Source organism: Nanorana parkeri, unplaced genomic scaffold (assembly GCF_000935625.1).
Source record: "Nanorana parkeri isolate BGI_ZX_2015 unplaced genomic scaffold, ASM93562v1 scaffold2, whole genome shotgun sequence".
Taxonomy (NCBI): domain Eukaryota; kingdom Metazoa; phylum Chordata; class Amphibia; order Anura; family Dicroglossidae; genus Nanorana; species Nanorana parkeri.
This window is the reverse complement of record NW_017306270.1, coordinates 1,541,424-1,562,478: the sequence shown is the minus strand read 5'-3', so window position 1 is coordinate 1,562,478 and position 21,055 is coordinate 1,541,424. Positions and strand designations below refer to the sequence as shown.

Here is a 21,055-nt window from a genome sequence, read left to right as displayed (position 1 = left end):
CCCAGGGGTGTGGTCAAGGAGAGCCAAGATATGCCTGTAGTCAGTAGGTAAATGGGGAAGTGGATACATTTAAAGACTATTGTAAGCAGATAAAGAATTCCTGGGCCATATCTTAGGCTGGCCTGCTTATGGGGTTCCCAGATCCACAGAATATCACCATTCTGTGGTTTGAACCCTTTGTAGAATTCATTGAAAAATGGAGCCTATGAGCTGATTTTGATACACAGCTTTTATGAGGGAATTTTTGGTTTTGCCTGGAAATTATCTTTAATGGAAAAGTGATTAAGTCTCTTTAGACGGTAAAACGAGCAAGGCTTCGGTGAGCAAATATATCCACTTGTCACTGCTTGCTGAAAATGGACCTAAGGTGATAACAGCAGCTGTAGTGTTGGGATTGGTCACCACAGAGATTTGCTGGCAGCACATACTGTACTTGCACCAATGTCTATTGTTCTAGTTTTGCCAAAGCCACATGTTTGCATTACACCTACACGGACACAAGAGCATGGCACTAGGTGTACAAGCATGAAAGCTTGGAATTGCACAATTACTGACACTACGGGGTGGCGTTTACAAGCAAGGATGCTATCAGTCACCCACACTACAGTCATTCAGTTTACTTTGCCATATATATTGCCTTTCAGCCTCACATTCCTAATTCAGGAGGACCCAACAGTTTGTTCAAACAAGCCTCATATTAATAGGCCAGGGTGCTCATTTATGGACTAGTTAGAAGGCAGAGGAGAAAATTGCCTGAGCTAACAATAATCCGTCCAAAAGGCTTGAAACCGATACGTGTGCTTTTTGTATATGGAACAGGTGGAACGGGAAATCTGGTTAAAGAGGAATGTAGCCATCCAGTTCTGCTATTGATCAACACCGAGTCCATCGAGTCATCCATTGCTCTATTTATATTGTGCTCAACAAGCATTATACAAGTGGCAAAGTATTGGAACGGCATATATACATATCCTGGGCATATACATACCCAGGGCTGCTCACAAAATACAAACTGGTTTATAAGAAGTTGTTTCATATTGTGAATGAGTAAACAGAGACTTGTCGGAATGGAATTAAAACCTGCAAAGTACAATGGTAAATGTTACATATCTTTATGAATTGTGTGGGTGTGAGGGCTTTCACTTACATAGTTGTGAATGTTGTTACTAGCTGTCATATGACTGTTTTTGTTCGTCTTTTAACGGTACCTTGTAGTCAAAACTGAAATGCATGCAGTTAGAAATCCTTTTGGGCCATGGCTTATGTTTGCTCATCCAAACACAGATTTAGAGCATCAGGGCGCTCCACCACAGTGCTGAAAATCACTTTGTTTGTAATTTCTGAGCCTCTACAGTATCAGGTATTCTCAGTCTGTTTAAACTCTTTACTGGCTGTCAGACCTAGATGGAATAAATACACATAAGTATTTTTTAAAGTGACATTAAAGGCTAAACCCCCCCCCCCCCCCCCATGTTAGTGTAAGAACTTACCTTAAATCATGCCTCTTGATCCGATCATCTTCTTCTTTAGTGTAGTTTTTCGGCTGTCCCTCCAGCGCTGGTGCTGGTCTCAGATCCAGTGCTGACTCCTCTGTCTTAACTAGCACTTCCTGTCCCACGGGTGCACGTTGCTCCATAGACTTACCTTGTGTCTCTCATCGTCTCACGGCCAAAGATTTGAACGGTGCATGCGCCCGCCCCAAGATCTTTTGCGGCCGCCCAAGACTCTTCAGATGTTCGGAAGGGAGCGCGCGGCGGAGACACAGGTAAGTTTAAACCCTTTTTAAACGGTATTTTTTAAATTGTTTTTTCATATATCTACCACTTGCTAGAAGTAGATATATGCAAAAAATGCTGAAAACCTTTAATCTTGGCTTGTAGGTGCTAGTCTAAAGAACGTAAACATGTTTAAAAAGCGGTGAACATATTTCTTAAAGCCCTTTGAAATACCCTTTGCTTCCAGTATAGAGTTTTGGCTATTTTAATAAAGGTGTTAAAATCAAAAGGTTTTTAAGCTATTTTAAATTCTGATGAAATCACTTACAATGGATGCTGCTCCTTGATGTTAAAAATTATTTTAGTTTCCTGCAGAATCAGCTGGTCCCCTGAGCACTGGTCCCGATATCCTGCTTAGGATGGCTCCTTTCCTTGTCCTTGTAAGGTCCTATGGTGCCTCCTTTGTATGAGCAAGTAAGCTATCTGTCTCTCCACAAATACACAAGTGAGACAAATAGCAAACACACATCAATTCATAACTAGCTTTTAAAGTAAGGTGCACATGAAAGGGCTATGTTTGCTTTTCCGCAAACACACAGGCACAGCAAGGCAAGCCGCTCCCCTCCCTACTGCTCCTCCTTCCTCCCACTTCCCTTCTCCAAGCTAAAAGATGAACAGTTGCTTGAGACTGCTCTGTCCCCTGTGATCTTGGACTGAACAGGAAGTTTAGGGAAGCAGAGCTGAGAGAGTTGGAGCTTTTTGGAAACATGATGACTAAGTGCCTGGGCAAAAATTTACAGTAATACTTTGCTGGACAATGTATATGTGTTTGCTTTGGATTCATTACTAAAAAAAAAAGATTACAAGTTGAATACTACTTTAAGGAATGTGCTGGTGGAAGCTTTTAAAAGCATTTAGCAAGCTTTGGCAGGCACTTAACTAACTACAGGAGACTATTGAACTCTTTGCTTACTATAGGCTTAACAAGCACAAGTCAATGCTTGTTAAAAACCTGCTGAACTGTGAACCCCCCTGCCCCTGTGAACTTAGCCAATGACTACGTACATAAGCCGAGGAACTAAATTTATATTTTTACTTTTGTCTTGGACTGCTTTAGCATTTTTGGAAGGATTCCAGCTGCTGCCTTGAGTTTCCCTTCAAATCTTATTATCTCTGGAATAAATGCAGGATGGGGTATTTAAAAAGAATGTTTTTTTAAGAGGAAGTCAGTAAAATAAAGGTTAATTTTCTTATCATTTTCTTTTGCAGTGGTCTTCTAATCACTCGTATGCATTAAAATATGACATTGCTTCTGACTTTTGTATAATAGCATGTTGAATACATTGAGCGCACTTCCATTTGAATGATCAGAAACATCTGCAGTGACAGGCAGTCTCCACAGTTGGGAGTTGGGGTTGGTCATAGTCACGCTACTGATGCTAAGGTAGTCTAAGGTATAACTGTATGAATTATAAGAGCCAGAACATTGGGGGTGACCATGGCAACTGTAAGAAAGGTACAGAGCTCAATTAGAAAAGCACATTTCATAAACAGAAAACACTTGAGACCTGGATGCTAGCATTATGACCATTGGTACCGCATATTTTAGCCTTTGAGGACCTTTTGAGGCAGTTGAAAGTGCTCTGCAGGAATATAGAGCAATGACAGCCACAAAGACTCTTTTTTTGCACGCAATTATTTCGTACCAACATCTAACCTGGAGAAAAGAGACAAATGTCATTTTATGTCTTTGACCTGTAACCCTTCCTATAGCTAGGGTCAGTCATTGTTTGAACTGATTGCAGTCCGCTATTTTTGTGGGTTAAAAAAAGAAAAACGCTCAACAAGCCTAGCTTTATGAAAATGAGGATATATTTTAAAGAAAGAATTCATAAATGACAATCAGCCCTTTGAGGGTCCATTCTTTGGGGCTGATGTACTAAAAGCAACTAGGCTGTTGACTTTGCAAGGACATTTTCCTGCTGACTTCCATCATCCAATCATGTGCACGTGAAAATACGATGTTTTTTTTCATTTTCCTTGCATTTTATTGGGTATTGTTTGCAAAGTTTAATTAAAGGCTAAGTTTACCTTTCGGACTATGATTTATGGGTGTGACATGAAACATCAGGACCGGCTCTATAATAAGGCATCTCATTGGATCGCATGGCAGGCACACTTTCCAGGCCAGAACGTCCCAGGTTTTTAAGCTCAGCAACCAGTGATGATCTGGCCGGCGTCCCACCGAGCTCACTGACCTTACTGCCAGGAGCCGAGCGTGATGCTCCGGCTGGCGTCCCCGGCAACCAGTGATGTCAGTGAACTTGGCGGGATGCCGGACAGAGGTACCAGTAATGGGTACCGCCAGCCCGATAATGTATGCTGTCAACACTCCCCGTAAACGAACACTGCCCCCCCCCCCCCTTTCTCAGGCCTCAGACGGCAAGAAGTGTATTAATGCCCCTGTGAAACATGGTTACATAGAAAGGGCAGAAATACATATAAATGAGCAGAAGGATAGTAGCCTTATTTGTGCCTCTTTAGGTGCAGTTGTGCTTTAAATTTACTTCTAAAAAGTCGATACATTTTAACATTACATAATCCTTAAAATGAACTCCTTAACACTAACAATTTATCCTTGAAAGGTTATCTATTGGTCTCTTGTGCTTATCGTTTCGGAATTGAAAGGTTACTGGTTCTTGTTGTAATAGTAGTAATCAGAATCCCATCTTGACTGCATGCTTATCTGATTTTTAATGCTTGCATGTGGGGGAGGGGGGCTACATATATATTTACCATTTTATTTACATTGCATATTCGCACTCTATGGGGGTTATTCACACAAAGGGTGAAGAGTTTGGAGAAGGCAGGAGAAGTGAACAATCAAGGACAACATAGCTGAACTGGAAAGTGAGCTGAATTGGAGACATTTTGCAGTTCAGCGATGTTGTCCTAGATTGTTCACTTCTCCTGCTTTCTCCAAACTCTACACCCTTTTGTGAATAACCCTGTATGTGTTCATAACAGAAGATAACAGTGGATCACTATAGCTTTTGTAGAGTTTAGAGCAGCTGTTCCACATTCATACCTGACATCAAACTGTTAAATAAAGAGGAATTTCAGTTTTCCCATTTTTCCTCTTACACTCTCTTGATGTTCTGAAGGTGCAAAAAAATATTTTCTTGTTTGATGTATTCGATAAATCCAGTTTGTAAGAATCGCTGATGTTGTTACATTGGATTGGACACTGCCCTAAGAGTGAATAAAACCTGACCATATTGTATGTTTTACTTTCAGATGTCAAAGATGCTGCTGCTTGTCTTGCTAATGTCCATTGTTCTGTACTGCGGTGGCGCTCAGCGTTCTGAGCCCATGTTCACGGCTGTCACCAACACTGTTCTACTACCAGATTATGAAAATAATCCAACACAGCTGAATTATGGGGTGGCCATCACTGATGTGGACAACGATGGGGACTTTGAAATCGTAATAGCTGGGTAAGTGACATTAAAAAGATTTTATACACAAATGTACTACATGTTAAACATTTAATGCTTAGGGAAGAACTCTAATAAGCACCTTTTGTATCCAGCCTGACGATGTAAACAAATCCAGTACCACTATAGACAAAAAAACAAACCTTATAGCATGTAATATGTTTATACGTGTAACTGGCATATGTGAAAGAATTGCAAAAGCTAGATGTTGTATGCCGCCTGCAAGGAGAACACACAAAAGAAGCACTTCTCCACGGCTCAGGAAAGGAATGATCCGGGTGCTTGTCACTGGGAGCACATCTTCGCTCCAACATGAGCCCATACAAATAGAACCTTGGATCTTGGGCTGGAAACCAGTGATGTGGTATAAGTTGTACGGGTTGTATGCAGCCTTTCTTATCCTCAGAATGCCAAAAGGAAGTATGAACTAGGAATGTCTAACTTGCCAACCATTATGGAAGTGGAGGTTTCCCTTTACTGTTCTTTGTAAGCTGTGCCAGTGAACATAATATAGTGAAAGACGTGGGAACACAGCTAAACAATTTTAGGGAACTGCATAATAGGCTGCCAACCCAATGAATTGAAGTAAAAGCCTTATGGATAAGTACACTTTAAAACAAAGTGCACTTGTCCTTTTTTTCCCATCCCTAACCTTAACAAACCCCACTTCCCCTCCACAGATCTGTACTTACCATGATCTTACAGGCACAGTTCCTCTACTGTTTACATCCTGGGCCATTGTGCTCCCTCTGCTGGCCACACCTGCACACTACAGCCCCATAGACTTCTATGGAGCAGTCTATGAGCAGGGAGATGGATGTTGCCAGGAAGGAGAGACTCGCAGCGCTGGCTCTCAACAAACAGCAGAGAAGCAGCCGTCAGATCTCAGTAAGTACAGATCTGCGGAGGGCGAGGGTAGGGTCATTTATGTCAGAGAAAGGGGGAAAAAAAATAAGTGCACTAATTCATTAACTGTTTTTCTTTAGAGTGTAGCTCTACCACCCCAAAGAAGCTGCTGGCAAATGATGGGTTCCTTTACAGCTTCCAGAGAAGCCCAAATTATTACTGTTGGGCCTCTACCTGGACACAGCAATAATAATTTGGACTTTATTATTAAAATGAACAGCAGGAAGTCCTGCAGAGAAGTATTAGGGAGACAGATTGAGCAGCACTAAAGGCAATAGATTAACAGCATTATCATCCAGTAATACAGTGAATATAATAGGGTTGGTGGGCTTATGTTCTTTCTCTGTACCACCAGTGAAAGGCCTTGCCTGAAATTCACTGGCTGATTGGAGAATGATGCTGCAAAATGTAACAAATGTCTGTGCTACGCAGTATGAGGGGAGCATTCATTCCCCTTCAATTAAGAATCCAGTGAGATTTGCATTATTTCCTTTACGAGTGACTAATTTGTCTCAACAGTTTTCTTCAACAAGGCAAAAATAAAGGCTAGACTGTAAAATTAAAAAGTCCATATATGTGTGTATATGTACACTGAGTGGCCAGATTATTATGACCACCTGACGTTTGTAGGCAAATTATCTATAATTAGCTATAATTTTGCGCTGAAGTTGCTAGATGGCCAGACCATTATAAATAGGGAAGCAGGTTGTTTACCACGACAGTAGAAGTGATTTTTTTCGGAAGATATGGGTAAACAACGCAATTTAACAGCCTTAATATGATATGCATGTAATTATTGTAGAAAACGAAAGGGTAAGAATGACAATCCTAGGTCATGTACCTTAAAGTGACACTAAACTCAGTAATGTAGCCACCACTCCATGATGGGCTACAATCTCCATACGCATGAGTAAACTAAACATGTAGCGGTGACTACTTTGCAACACACAGGGACCATTGGAAACAAAAGAAGCCGCCCTGCAGAAGGAAGGACTGTGGCAGCACCAATTCAGAGATGATTTGAGGATCTACAGATCTACAGATGAGTGGTACACAAATAAGATACATTTTAGATAATAGTTAAGGTACTTGATTACATCTTTAAAATTTAACTCCTGAGCTTAGTGCCACTTTAAAAATGAATCAGCAATGGCAACTCCTATAAAGCACAAGAGACATGCTCAGAAGATCAGGACACTAGACATGTAACAAAGTCCAAAGTCCAATTTGGGTAAATCCAAATTCTAGATTTGCCTACTCAGTGGCTGTCCTTCCCACGGACCCCTTAGGACCAACAGAAGGGCAGTAATTCTTCAAGAGGGTAAGTAGAACTTTTTTTTTCATTACTATAGTGCAATCTCTAGTTTTTATTTCTAAAGTATATCAACAGTTCCACCAATATTCAGGTGCCCATTCTTTCCAACAACCCATCTCTCTAATGTCATAAGACATTTGGACACCATAGATGGGATTTTATGAACATTTGTTGACAATGTGACATTTCTGTTTTTCACTGTCTTGTCAAGATTTTCTATACTTATCATTGCAATTCTTCCAGTTTTTTTTTTATATAGCACTGCCTATTAGTCAACACTTTGCAGAGTCCATAAAACCAATTGCAATAGTTCCTTTCACACAAAGACGTTCACAATCTAACAGCCCTGCCTGTTAAATTACCCCCATATTTTTGGATTGATGGAAGTGCAGAACCCATAGAAAGCACTCACAAACAGGAATAATCGCCCTTGAACATACATTGACCAGCTTTTAGAGGTTTTTTTGAAAAACTTTGGCAGGTGATTGTTGGCTTTTCATGAATAAGACCGAACCAGCACATTTCACTCACTAGTTTAAAAATAATGCCTTGTTGAGAAATGTCAAATCTGTAGCAAATGCAGCCAGTGTGTTACAAAATAGGTGAGTGCGTCTAAGCCTAGCAGGCTAAGTACAAGATCTCTTCAAGGGTCCACCCGTACCCTGTTAATGTTTTTGCCATGAGGAATATGTTGCTTTTGAAAAGTTAAAGAAATAATTGAACAGTTTGCTTGTCAGCTTTTTATTTTTTAAATATTCTAGAGACCTAATCACAATTCAGCGCTACCACAGGAGGATTTTGTAAAAGATTACATTTGCAGATGTCTACATAACTCCAGGCATTCAGGAAAACATACCGTTGAAATACATATATGGGACTTGTTTAACCTGCCAAAAGTTTTCTAACAGGGCTATTCACAAAAGGGTGAAGAGTTTGGAGAAGGCAGGAGAAGGGAACAATTTAGGCCAAAATAGCTGATTAGGAAAAATTCTCCAATTCAGCTCACTTCCTAGTTCAGCTATGTTGTCCTAGATTGTTCACTTTTCCTGCCTTCTCCAAACTCTACACCGTTTTGTGAATAACATTGTAAAATGTTGGGAATCCAGAAAGTTGTTGAGAGTGATGAGCAGATAGAAGTCAGCACTTCCACAAAGGTCATCGGGAAACCAAGTCTCACTTTTGCCTCTGATTCTTCTTCCATTTTCTTCCTACGTCGTTGAGCAGCAACATAAACAGAAATCACTCCCAATAAGGTAGCATTCAAAACGATTTAAACATGTAGAAAGTTACATTCCAATAGCATTAAATCCACATGTGAATGTGCAGTGTGTTTAATATACCAACCCAGGTAAACAACGTTTCCGTACATCTCTGAGCACATGCAGCCCCATACTGCAGAGAATCAGGTGCCTGTCTTCACCTCAATGCATTTTGAATTGGATCAGCTCTTTACTCTTTATCAGGACCTACGGGGAGTAGGAAGCGTTGTAGATTTGTGCGTGTTATTATTGACTGTTTTCACCAACTGATGCAGTGTTTTGTGAGGCTGCTCCACCACTGGGATGTGCTCCTAGTTTTTGCCAGCATTGTTGCTAAATGAAAATACGAGTGTTTCAGAGACCAACTGAATTTTTATTTAAAAAAAAAAGTCTTAAAGGCTTACAGTTCATTTTCCTTAGAAATCAGCTACAGCCTGAGTAGAAAAGCCTGTACCCTGCCAGTACACTGTAGAGTAGCCTTTCTCAATCAGGGTGCCTTGACACACAAGTGTGCATTCTGGCTTCCTCAGGGGTGCCTCAAAATTTTCACACCGCATCATGCCTCTGATGTGAAAGATGGACTCTGATGTGAAGGGGTGCTTCTGATTTGAAAAGGGTCTCCTAATGTGAAAGGGAGGACTCTGATGTACAAGTATGACTATTAGGGTTAGTCCACACCATATGCAGTGCGTTCCTGTCCGATTCTGGTCAGAACGCACTGCATCGCATTGTGGCTGGCTCACTTTTTTGCCGGGCCGGATGGGGCGTGGCGGGCCAATAAAGTGGGATCGTAGCCACGCCCTCCGGCCGCAATGCGATCGCCAGCACGGTGCGATGAAAATGCTGCAAGCACTATTTTGATCGCACCGGACCACACTGCAGGCACAATGTGCCTTTCGATCCCGTGCGGGCGATAGCATTGTGGCCGGAGGGCGTGGCTACGGTGCCATTCACTTCAATGGCACGCTATGCCCCCTCCTGCCCGGCAAAAAAGTGAGCCGGCTGCAATGCGATGCAGTGCGTTCCGGACAGAATCGGACCGGAACACACTGCATATGGTGTGTTCCGGTCCGATTCTGGAAATGTAAAAAATTGCCAAACAGTCACTCATAAATGAATGATTGCAGAGTGATTAATCTTCTGCTACTATTGAGGTCCAAAGCGATTTACTTTAGAGAGATTATTACTCTTGCTATGCTTTGAAACGGCAGCATTGAATCATCAAGTGATCACATGTTTGCAAATTTCTTGTGCATCAGGTCTTATTAAAAGTAAAACTGCAAGCTAAAATATAGAAATGACTTATATGGATATAAAGAGTTTGTTTATTACCCAACACTCTTAAAAATACGCAAATGTCTATGGTATGATGTACATATGGACAGTAGTCATATCAGGAAGCCAGATTTAAAAGGAATTTCAACAAATATAATAAACATTCAAAAAATGATCAAAAATGATAATACAAAAAGTGAAGTTAACTATATATAATATATAAATATATAAATTATTATTTGTGCCTGAAAAGCTTCAGCGTAGCAATCTCAGACTTCATTAAATTTGAGCAATGGTTGTTTATATTGATACCTTTTTGCTATGATTCAGCTTTGGTACGATATAAGACATGACTGTTCTAGACCTTGTGTCTCAGAGTACATAAACAGTCATGTCATTAAGGTTTGAACTTTGACATTTGTGTAGGTAATGGAAATGCGTTATGTTAGACTTAATATTTCTCTTTCTTTTTTTTCTGCATTGTGTGAAGATTATTGCAAAGTGTGCAATGTTCTGTACAACTCAACAATAGTCTTTTCTTTTACATTCCTATTGCAGAGTCAAATGTATCTGCATTGAAACGAATAAGGGTCATTGTACTGTATAGTATATGTACTGTATACGTGTTTATTTTATTCATGTGTATGCAAGTGTAAATGTCCGCATGTGTAATATATCGGCGTCTTGCGTTCCAACCTGGAGCGCAGCGCCTATGCGACTATGACGATGATCGCGGCTTGCGCCCCATCCAAGTCCAGAGCCGTTATATACCCGGAAGGAGCTAAGCACGGCATTCCACTAATGGAGTGTGCGTCCTGCTAGCTCCACATAGCCCAGACGCCACAATACCACTGGGAACCCACAGGCTGATTATTGGGACTGGATCCCCTCCCCAGGAGCAGGCTCTACCACCAAGGACATACTTAAATCAGACCTCTAACACCGCAAGTACCCTCAGTCAGCAAGGACTGCCTAATACTGACTGTATTAACTCAGCAACTGACATATGGGAACTTGAATGTGATTCTTGTATACACTCAGTAAATACCTTATGCTATGTGCTGCTGATAGAATACTTGCCATGTTATCCATGCCTGTCCTCATCCATTACTCCACTCGGTATACTTCTGCTTGAGATGACATAGTATGTGTTGCCTGAATTAACCTTTTTGTGCCTTATTGATTGTCAACCTTGTATACAGCTGACCCTGTTATACTAACAAGGGGGGACACGGCAAGTATACACATACTCACCTGAATGCACGTATATACGCCACCAAAGTCTGCTACCCAACAGTAATACCCTACCAACCACTCAGTGTACACTTAAAGTAATTACACGATGTATGATGTTAGCAATTCCTAACTCTCCGTAAAAAGTCTGAGAGAGACGCCTGGAATTCAAACTGAATAACCGTTATTAGCCTCAACCTCATTCCTGGTCTCGTGTATACCTGTTAATGTTACACACCTCTGCCGTTGAGATCCTAATAACAAAACTAGGAGCGTTACAGTATGGTCCAACAAAGTTTTCATTTAAGTTAGCATTTTATATTTCTTTTATTGTTTACAATAATATATATATATCTAGATATATATCTAGATATATATCTAGATAGATATATCTCTCTCATATATATATATAGATATATCTTATACACACAGTATATCCATATAAGTTTTATTACAGCATTTTCAAAACATTTTTGCATTTGTATGCGGTCTCCTAGGCATATTGTGACATTTTTTTCAATGAGATATGCAGGCAATGTTAACACACTTCCTGTAGGTATTAATGAAGGTGTTATTACAGGTGAGCTTACACACACACAAGATTAATTAAAAGTACTTATTTTTAATCAAGCACCACTGTTGTTGATAATCTTCCTTCAATGTTTGCCCTCCTTGAAGCCATAATTAACTTTGCTGCAGTACATTCAATATGTGTGTGTATGGGTGGTGGGGGTGTCTTTAATTTGTCACATAGTGATGACAGCTGAAATCAGAGGAATCTCTAATGAGCTTAGTACAGAGGGCAATAATGTGACATTAAAGATCTTGTAAGACCCGAAGGAATGTTCATGCTGTTGAAGCCCAACTCTATACAAAGCTTTGATTTAGATAGGGTGGGACAGTCATTGCTGTCCTGTGTGGTGGACATATTTCCTCTCGCTTCCTCACTGGGGGTCATGGGGACAGGAAGGGAATGGACATCTCTCCAGTGGGAACAGAGTCATATTTATTTATTGTAGGTCTTTATAGAGAGCTGCCAGATTATGCTGCGTTGCATACTATTCCTTTGTATCAGTCCCTGCCAACAAGGAGTTTAAAATCTAGAGCTATGCTATGAATGAAGCATATACTGCACATGTGCTCTTAAGCAAAATACATGAAGACAGTGCCGAACACTACATTGGTATGTTTGATTTATGATTAAGGATTTAATATTACTAATGGAACATTTCTAACTTGAGCTTTCTTTTTGGAAACAAGTAAATCAGTGGGTTCAGTTTCTCTTTAAATAACAGCAACTCAAACAGCTAGCCCTATGTATTCAGTTCATTCACTCCAAGACCTGATTAAGGGGGAGTGCCTGAACCCCTGAAACACTTTGGCTGGTTCATTCCCACCTAATATGAACTGATTAATGTTTTCATTGGACTCTATGTTCATGAATTGTCCAATGTCCAATCAAAGCTGTCCAATAAAAAAAAAAAAGCAAAAAAAAACCCACTGAGGCCATCGATCAAGATGCCTCAGCAGTGACGTGTAAGTGAGGGACAGGGAGGCTCCTCCATGTCTCTTCCCTTCCTCCTCCCCACGCAGCTTGGTTACTGAGCTGGGGGTGGGGCTTCAGCAGTATGGGGGCAGAGCTTCTGCTGGACGGGGCGGATCTTCGGCAGGCTGGGGATGCCTCACCCAGCCCAGAAGGCACAGCACGTCACTGACTCTTACCCATACAGCAGAACCCAGGATGAAAGTTGGATGAAATGAGCAGCACAGCGGTTCTATTAGGTGTGTACATATACTGACAAGGGGAAAGAGTAGAGGGTTGATCACAAGTCTGCTGCTTCTCCCTCACTCTCCAATCATTGGGTTGGGAAGGGAGGTTTCCAAGCCGTATTGCTTAACTGCAGTAGAGAAAAGCGAGGTCAATAGCCTGGCTCTGCTGTCTGACAAAGCTGTTTAAAACTCGGGACTGGATCAAAAGAAATAGAAATAATTTAGCAGGGAAAACTGGTCCCATATGTGTATTTTAAATGTGAGTTTACTTTAGACTGGGGGATTTAAAGATGAAGACATAAATCCCCCATACAAGGCATTTTGTGATTAGGCAATCATGAGGAGGTCACAGGGGCAGGTGATTGGACTGGAGCATTCTACTACTCAGGTTGCATCGTTCACTCCCTGCTATGCTCGGAAGCTCTGCTTATGTGCAGGAGACAGCATGCTGCAAGGTAAGATTCTTATACTTTGCAGCCACCCTCTGCACATAACACACAGCTTTTGAATGATTATTTACCCACCCAGTGCAGTGTGTAAATTATAAAAAATTTCCTGCAGTTCGGCTTTAAATAACGGCCAATGCACGGTGTATACTTGCCTCCCAGTCACTTCCCTTCCACTTCCCTTCAGTCACCTGGAGGAATGTGGAATTGGGGAAAAAAAAATGTCTTCTCCTTCTACCCAAAATGCTGCTTAGGGTTCCTGATTGGCCATTCACCAGACCTGAGAAGTGTCATGTAGGTATCTATAGTCCTTTGATCCCCAAATCAATGTGGGGCTTACACAGTGCTTTCCCAGTAAGCTAATGGGGCAGCAGAGCGGGTGGGACCTACCATAAGAAAACGTATCGGAGCAAACACCGCACTGTTTTAAACTCTGGTACAAAATTATGATCTTGCTTTTAATGTGACAGATTTGCTTTATGGTTTAACGTAAACCTGTCACAGACGGGGACAATTTGAACAGCTCGTACCTTCAGAGAAAACCGTATGTCAAAATGATCAATAGATCCAGAGATTTAGACAGCTGAATTTTATGTTAATCTCCACTCTTGTATCTTGTAAACGTTGAGCCAAAAACGAAGGCTCGGTAGGCGGGAGTGGGCGGGTTCAGGGTAAACTTTTACAGGAAAAGGTGAGATTTGTTGCATACAACTTCATCTGTCTGTATCTCAAATCTGCTAATGCTAATTATCTGCAAAAATTCAATATTTTTGTCTTTTTTTATTGTGACTTCACTTTTCTAGACTCAGAACGGACATCTTCATGGTAGCAAGCTGTGTAATATCCATGGACTAATTATATTAACCTACAAGATAATCTAACATTTTGTTTTAGTACAGTTAATTTGATGAGTAGCATTTCTAAGACATAAATTGTCCTAATTATCACATAACTAGCCAGTACAATTTCATTCGCTTAGGAGTTTCATGTAGACATGTAAGCTGCAGGAAAATTTGGCTCAGTTTTGATATTTCATAATTTCGGAATTCAGGATTCGGATCCGAAATTAAATTTGGTTCGGGTTTCAAATTTGGACAAAGTCCGAATTTTTGTTAGTTTCAGATAAGTTTACGAATATTCGTTACAACTACCACAGAAAACCATATACAGATATTAATACTAAAGCTGAATCTCTTAGACCCGAATGGCATTCAGGATCTGAATTTCCACTTTGCATTCGGGAGCTCCTTAATGCCATTCGGGTCTGGGAGACTCAGCTTTAGTTACATATTGTATAAATATGGCTCCCAGACCATAATTGCTTAGGGAGCTCCCGAATGCAAAGTGGAAATTCAGATCCCGAGTGCCATTCGGATCTGGGAGCCATATACATATACATATATTACTAATGTTGAGGCTTCCAGACCCAAATGGCATTTGGGATCCAAAGTTCCGAATTGCATTCAGGAGCTCCCAAATGCCATTCGGGTCTGGGAGCCTCAGCTTTAGTATTACATGTATATACTGAACACAAATTTTAATTACGGCAACATGGGAAACATATACTAAATGGCTCCCATGTTGCCGTAACGAAAATTCATGTTCAGACCCATTCGGATGCATTAAATCGAAAAACACATCTGATTGGCCAGAAAGATCACATGCTCGATTCAGTTTAGTTTTTGGAAGAAATTCAGAGGGGATCCGAAATTCGGAAACTGAAAATCAGATTGGGACACATTCGGATGCATTGGGACTCGGAAATGCAAAGCTTGTTAATTAGCATCTGGTCACACTTAGCCACACCCACTGCTTTCTGGATTGACAGCACTGCTTCTGTTGCTTAAAAGCCTCCCACAGTGAGCTGCACTGTCTGGGAGGGGGAGCATGTGAGACACAAATGAAAGAGGATTTGGCTCAGACAGGAATGGGAAAGGAAGTTTTTTGCGAGAATTATACATTTCATAGTATCTGGATTTGGTACTTTAGACTCTCATACGGAACTCCTGTAGTTGTAATTTCAGTCAGAAAACATGTTCAGCTAGTAAGCAGTAGATATATGCAAAAACATAAAAAAGTTACCAAATAGGTTTAAACTTACCTGTGTCTCTGCCACGCGCTTCTGTTTGAAGATCTGAAGATTCTGGGCAGCCGCAAAAGATCTTTGGCCTGGGTGAAGAGGAGAGGCACAGGGTAAGTCAATACATTCAGCCCAGCCGCATGCATGCGCACAGACTCCGTGGGACACAGACGCCGCAGTCAGCATTGGATCAGAGACCAGCGCCGGAGGGACACCTAAAAACTACTGGAAAGAAGAAGGTGATTGGATCAAGAGGCATCATTTAAGGTAAGTCCTTACATCAGCATGGGGAGGAGAAAAAAAATAGAGCTTAATGTCACTTTAACAATATATTTGTAATGGAGCTTCTAAGATCTCACTTAAACGATCATTAAAGCCTCCCATTTTTTTGTATATGTCTACTTCTAGCAAGCAGGAGATATATGCAAAAACATTTTTAAAAAGTTAACAAAGGGGTTTAAACTTACCTGTGTCTCCACCGCATGCTCCGATCTGAAGATTCTTAGGTGGCCACAAGGGATCATGGTGCGGTTGCATGCGCAGTAGAGATCTTCACCCGGGAGATGAGGATAGATACAGGGTAAGTCGATGAGGCAGCATGCACCCGCACAGACTTCATGAGACAGGAAGAGACCAGAGCCAGCGCTGGAGGAACTCCTGAAAACTACTGGAAGGAAGAAGATGATCAGATCAAGAGGCATCATTTAAGGTAAGTCCTTACACCAGCATGGGGGGGCATTTCAGGCTTTAATATCACTTTAAGTGCAGTAAGTGTCCATTTAGATGGTAACAGTTAAGTAATGCACACTTTTTTCCCCTATCAGGAGAATCTGCCTAACATTACCCTGACCAGTTGGCAAATCTTGCAAAATGGATTAGCAATTATGAAACAGATTGGCTTGACACTGCTACTTGCAGTCTTCAAATTATTGTTTTGTCAATATTGTCAATATCTGATTGTCCAGTGAACTTACTACCTTGTGTATGGAAATCGATTACCCGTGCTTTATGGGTTTCCATACCTCGCACATACATTTTGTTATGCCCAGTAATGGATTGTATTAGAGCAATTTCGCCTAAAGTAGTAAACTGGCCATGAACAGGTGATCTTGAATGATGAGGTTTAACCATGTTGTCAGTATTACATCTCGCTGTACTGCGCATTGTTCAGATGCTTAGATGGATAGGATGTGTAATTACAAAAGAGTTTGTTACTTTTTTTCCTAATTTAATTTTTAGAGTCAAGGGTGTAACTATAGCTTTAGAATACCTATCAGCTACCAAAGGACCCAGAACTGTCCAGCTGTGTAATTTTTCCAGACAATGGCAGATCGTTTTGTATAACATTAATGTATACTCTACACGGTTTTGGCACCTTGTTGATAAAATAATTCGCATTCTGCAGTTTTAGTATAGCATGTCATGGTTCTCAGTAGTGGGATTTTATTTAAGACAGTTTACATATCCAGTGGGGCTTGTATTGATTTTGCTATGAGGGTCACCACAAGTATTTAGCCTTGCTGGCCATCTTTTTTTAAATTATTTCTTGAGCAGAAATGTACAGGTATTGCATAGTTATGATAATGAAGGCCTTATCACCATGACATAGACGGCATCCAGGCTGCCTATGATTTAGTGCTCCCAGCAGTATCACAAAAGAGAATGACCAAATACCAATCTTAGTGGTACATGTGCCAACATTATTTATTGCAGCAGTTTTCTGTCTATACATTGAAGCCTATTGGACAATGTTTAATGAATATTCTTTACTTGCATGAAAGACGTTTCATGCAAGTAAAGCATCAGTTTTTACTTGCATAGTCTTTGAGCATTGAACAAACACATAGATACGTGACAAATGACTGCCATGTAGTTTTACCTGAATATTGTATGTTAAAATGTGCGCTGTGTAGCACTGCGTTAGAAGCGTGAGGGACTCCCCTATGATGTCTAACCTCATTGTCTACCTCACTCATAACCACCGCTTGGTTGATCTCTCTTTTCTGGCATGACCATTGGTTGCTAGGCAATGCCCCCTCTACTTCCACTGCCTAACAGAGCCACTCCCCTCGGGTGGTGTGCTTATTGGTAGGCAGCCGGTTGGTTCCATCTGCCCAGCCTCCTCTGTTCAATGGCTAGCGGCACTTTTTTCAAATGTCACAAGCCCCTGGCTCTTGGATTGTGATAGTATTTGCTTCCTGGCTCCTTTGCATGTGATTTTGCCTTGGCTTGCCTCTAAATTGTTTTTGTTACTGATCCTTGCCTGGATACATATTACTCTTCTGATTGCCACCTGTTCTGACCCTTGTCTGGATACAGATTGCTATTCTGATTGTCGCTTGCCCTGACACTTGCCTCGAAAAGGATTACTTTTGCTGCCTGCCCCGACCCTTGCCTGTATATGGATTTCTCTTCTTATTACCACCTGCCTTGACCCTTGCCTGGATAATGGATATTGCTAATATCTGCTCTTAGCTCAGGCAACTACTAGCTCAGCGACCAGCCAGCCACTAGCCCATGTCACTCCTGCACACACCATCTGCCTTGAAATTTACCATCTTGAAGCCATCTGACATGGTATGTGAACACTCTCTATGAGGGTTGCCTGCGAGCATGCCAATTCTGCAAATATAGCATCTCACCATAGGTTTTGTAGACATCCAAGTAATGTAGACCTACTTCCGTTGAAGAGGTTGCTATAGGTGAAACTGTGCTAACATCCCCTAATTTCTTAGAACAGGACACAAACCAGGAAACCTTACAATCTGGTCATATTACAGTACATATGGACTGCATATGGCAGGTTTCATTGCCATAACATTGTTGACCTGCATATAGCAGGTCACCTCCTATTAGTTTTGCTAGCCATAGAAATCTCCTTTTTCTTCCTCCTTTTTGATTTCTTTTTTGTCTGTCTCCAGGGCTTTGCCCCACCAGTTGCCATTTTCATTTCTAATAAATGTAATTTTAGCCACTGAGGCTCTTTTCTTGCAAAGAGGAATAACAGTTGGCAGAACTTTGCCCTGCAGTCATGGAAGTCAGGCCTTTAATTACAATTTTAAACTAGTTTTCAAGCTAATTAAGGTGAGATCATCCTTTTGAAGTAAACTTTTACAGGGAAAGTTGATGTCAACTTTCCCTGTAAAGACTAGATGAGTTGAAACGGTAATGAAATCAATGCCATTTAAATATGTTACCACCTTTCAGAAGCACATTCAAGCAATAGCCTCTCTTGAGGGTACCAATACCTGATATATAGCCATGTATAATATATGTAAATAATAAAGTAATCCTAATGTGCAGCCATATATTCTATATGTTAATAAATGAATTAATCCACTTATCAGTTTAGCTCCTACTGCCTCGCTATTTCTAATCAGTGTTTTGGGAGTTGTGGACCCTTCCCACAGAAGAAGCTCCTGGACTCTGTGTGCATATTTTGGGACTTATCAACTATGCTTGTAGAGGCTGTTTTTAACTCTCATAAGAATTGTCTGTATTGCTTTAAAATTATATTTGGCATTGTAAAGTTTGAATCTGGCTGTGAGTTAAGACAGTTTGATAAATGGGGCCATTATAAGTTATTGGAAAGGAACCTGTCATCCATTTAAAACTTTTAAAAATAAATGTTCTTATAAAGATTATGCACCACAGGTTCCTGACGTCACAGGGTGCCTGCTATTCACTTTGTTAGCCAAAACAAGACTATTCTGTGCCCCCCTCTGATACTGGTTTTAGTTTGTTGTAAGTCCTGCTGCCAGACATTTGGCCCCAACCAGTGGCGTCACAAGAGGGGTGGGGCCCGCACCCGGGTGACACCGTTGGAGGTGTGACACCAAAATGACTGACAGTCACGGGGCAATTAATGAGATTTACCCAAATGGCCCCAGTTGCATTTGCGAATGGGTCCTAAATTGATGGCACTATATAAAGATCTATAATAAATATTAGGAAGCGCCAGGAAGAGAGGCGCCAGCGCTGGATCAGAGACCGGCACCAGCGCTGGAGGGAATCCTGAAAACTACTGGGAAGAGGATCGGATCAAGAGGCATAATTTGCACTAGCATGGGGGGGTGATTTGCCTTCAATGTAACTTTAACATAGATAACGAATTAGGATCTAAGCAATTACAGTTTCCCTTATAATGGCACTTAAGTAAAGAACCTATGCAACAGTTGTTACAAGAGCAGATGACTCGCATGACACAAGCATTGCCAGGGAACATGTAAGCAAATGGAGAGTAATGGGATAGCCTGTAATTATTCTGCTGGATGTATCTACACAGGCCACTGTGGCCTGACAGAGTAAGTCAATCACACAGTGAGTCACGCTGGTGCCTTGAGCAGGTTGCTGTGGCCTGTCAACACATTTATATCTATTGCTGGAAATGTATTTCTACAAATGCATATTTTCTCTAGAGATGGATGGTTCAGTACTGGGGCTCCCCGTGTCTGTTATTATATTCCTCTGGTGGGCTTCATTTATTCAGGCACTTAATGTAATATCAGATTATGTCAGATTCCGGTAGCCGTGGGATCATTGATATCATTGTACATTAATATCAGTAATAACAATTGTTTACTTTAAATATCTACAAAACTATAAATGCATATCTTAGGAAGGATAAATCACTCCATTATTGTTATAAAAGAACTCTGCTAAGCACTCTGCTTCTAAAACTGGCCAGATGATGTTCGATCATATACATAAAGTAGAACTAAAGTTAATTTTGTTTTTTTAAGTTTTGGATAGAGTAAGGGTGGGTTATAACCCGTGTCAACTTTCCTTCTGTGTCCCATTAGTGAGATTTCCCTTTACTTCCTGTCTTATAGCCACAACAAGTAAGAGGAAATCCTTCTAAAGAGAGGGAAATCCCCGGTGGTCTGCAGGGTCACCACATTGGAAGATTTCCCATCTGTCCCTGTTCTGATGACATCCCAAAATTTGGGATTTTCTTTCACTTTTATTTCAGTGATAATGGTCACCAGCACAAATAGAGAGGGTGAATCTCTCTAAAGGGGATGCAAAAAGCAATAAAAAAACTCGACAGGGGTTCTAATCTCTCTCCACTGTATCCAAAACTAAAAAAAAGTGTTGGCTTCAGTTGCACTTTGAGGCCTGCTGCCAATCATGGGACAATCTAAAGCACAGTAGACATGCAGTCAGGATTGATTGTAATCACTATTGTTACCCCTAATAAGGCTGGCACTGAGAGATGTCTACAGCCCTCCTCCTTACCCACTCTCTATAGCCTAAACATGTACGGTCATATAATCTAAACATTTGCATGGCCACAATTGGATGTCCATTACGGCATTAAGGAGGACCTTCACCCATAACACCTTTCCCAGACATCCTCTCACCAGCCCTGTTCCCTTACACAATTGCAGAAATGAGTTCTTAACTATAAATAACTTTATTTTATATTGTATGCATTCGCCTGAATCGTCACCTAGTCTAGAATGACATAGAAAACTCCCTGCTGCCTTCTGAGATGTCTACATCACATATCCCAGAAGGAAGTTTGCAAAATGTTGCATATGTCTCTGGCAGAGACTC

General features: G+C 41.0%; 1 protein-coding gene across 3 annotated transcripts in view; it reads left to right on the top strand.

Moving 5' to 3' along the window:
• The window catches only part of CRTAC1 (cartilage acidic protein 1), a 416,360-nt gene that overhangs the window by 96,540 nt on the left and 298,765 nt on the right, over window positions 1-21,055 (top strand). For all 3 annotated transcript variants that reach the window (XM_018563297.1, XM_018563372.1, XM_018563447.1), the window contains exon 2: window positions 5,013-5,212. In XM_018563297.1, the coding sequence (XP_018418799.1) occupies window positions 5,013-5,212 (200 nt within the window). The remainder of the gene's footprint in view (window positions 1-5,012; window positions 5,213-21,055) is intronic.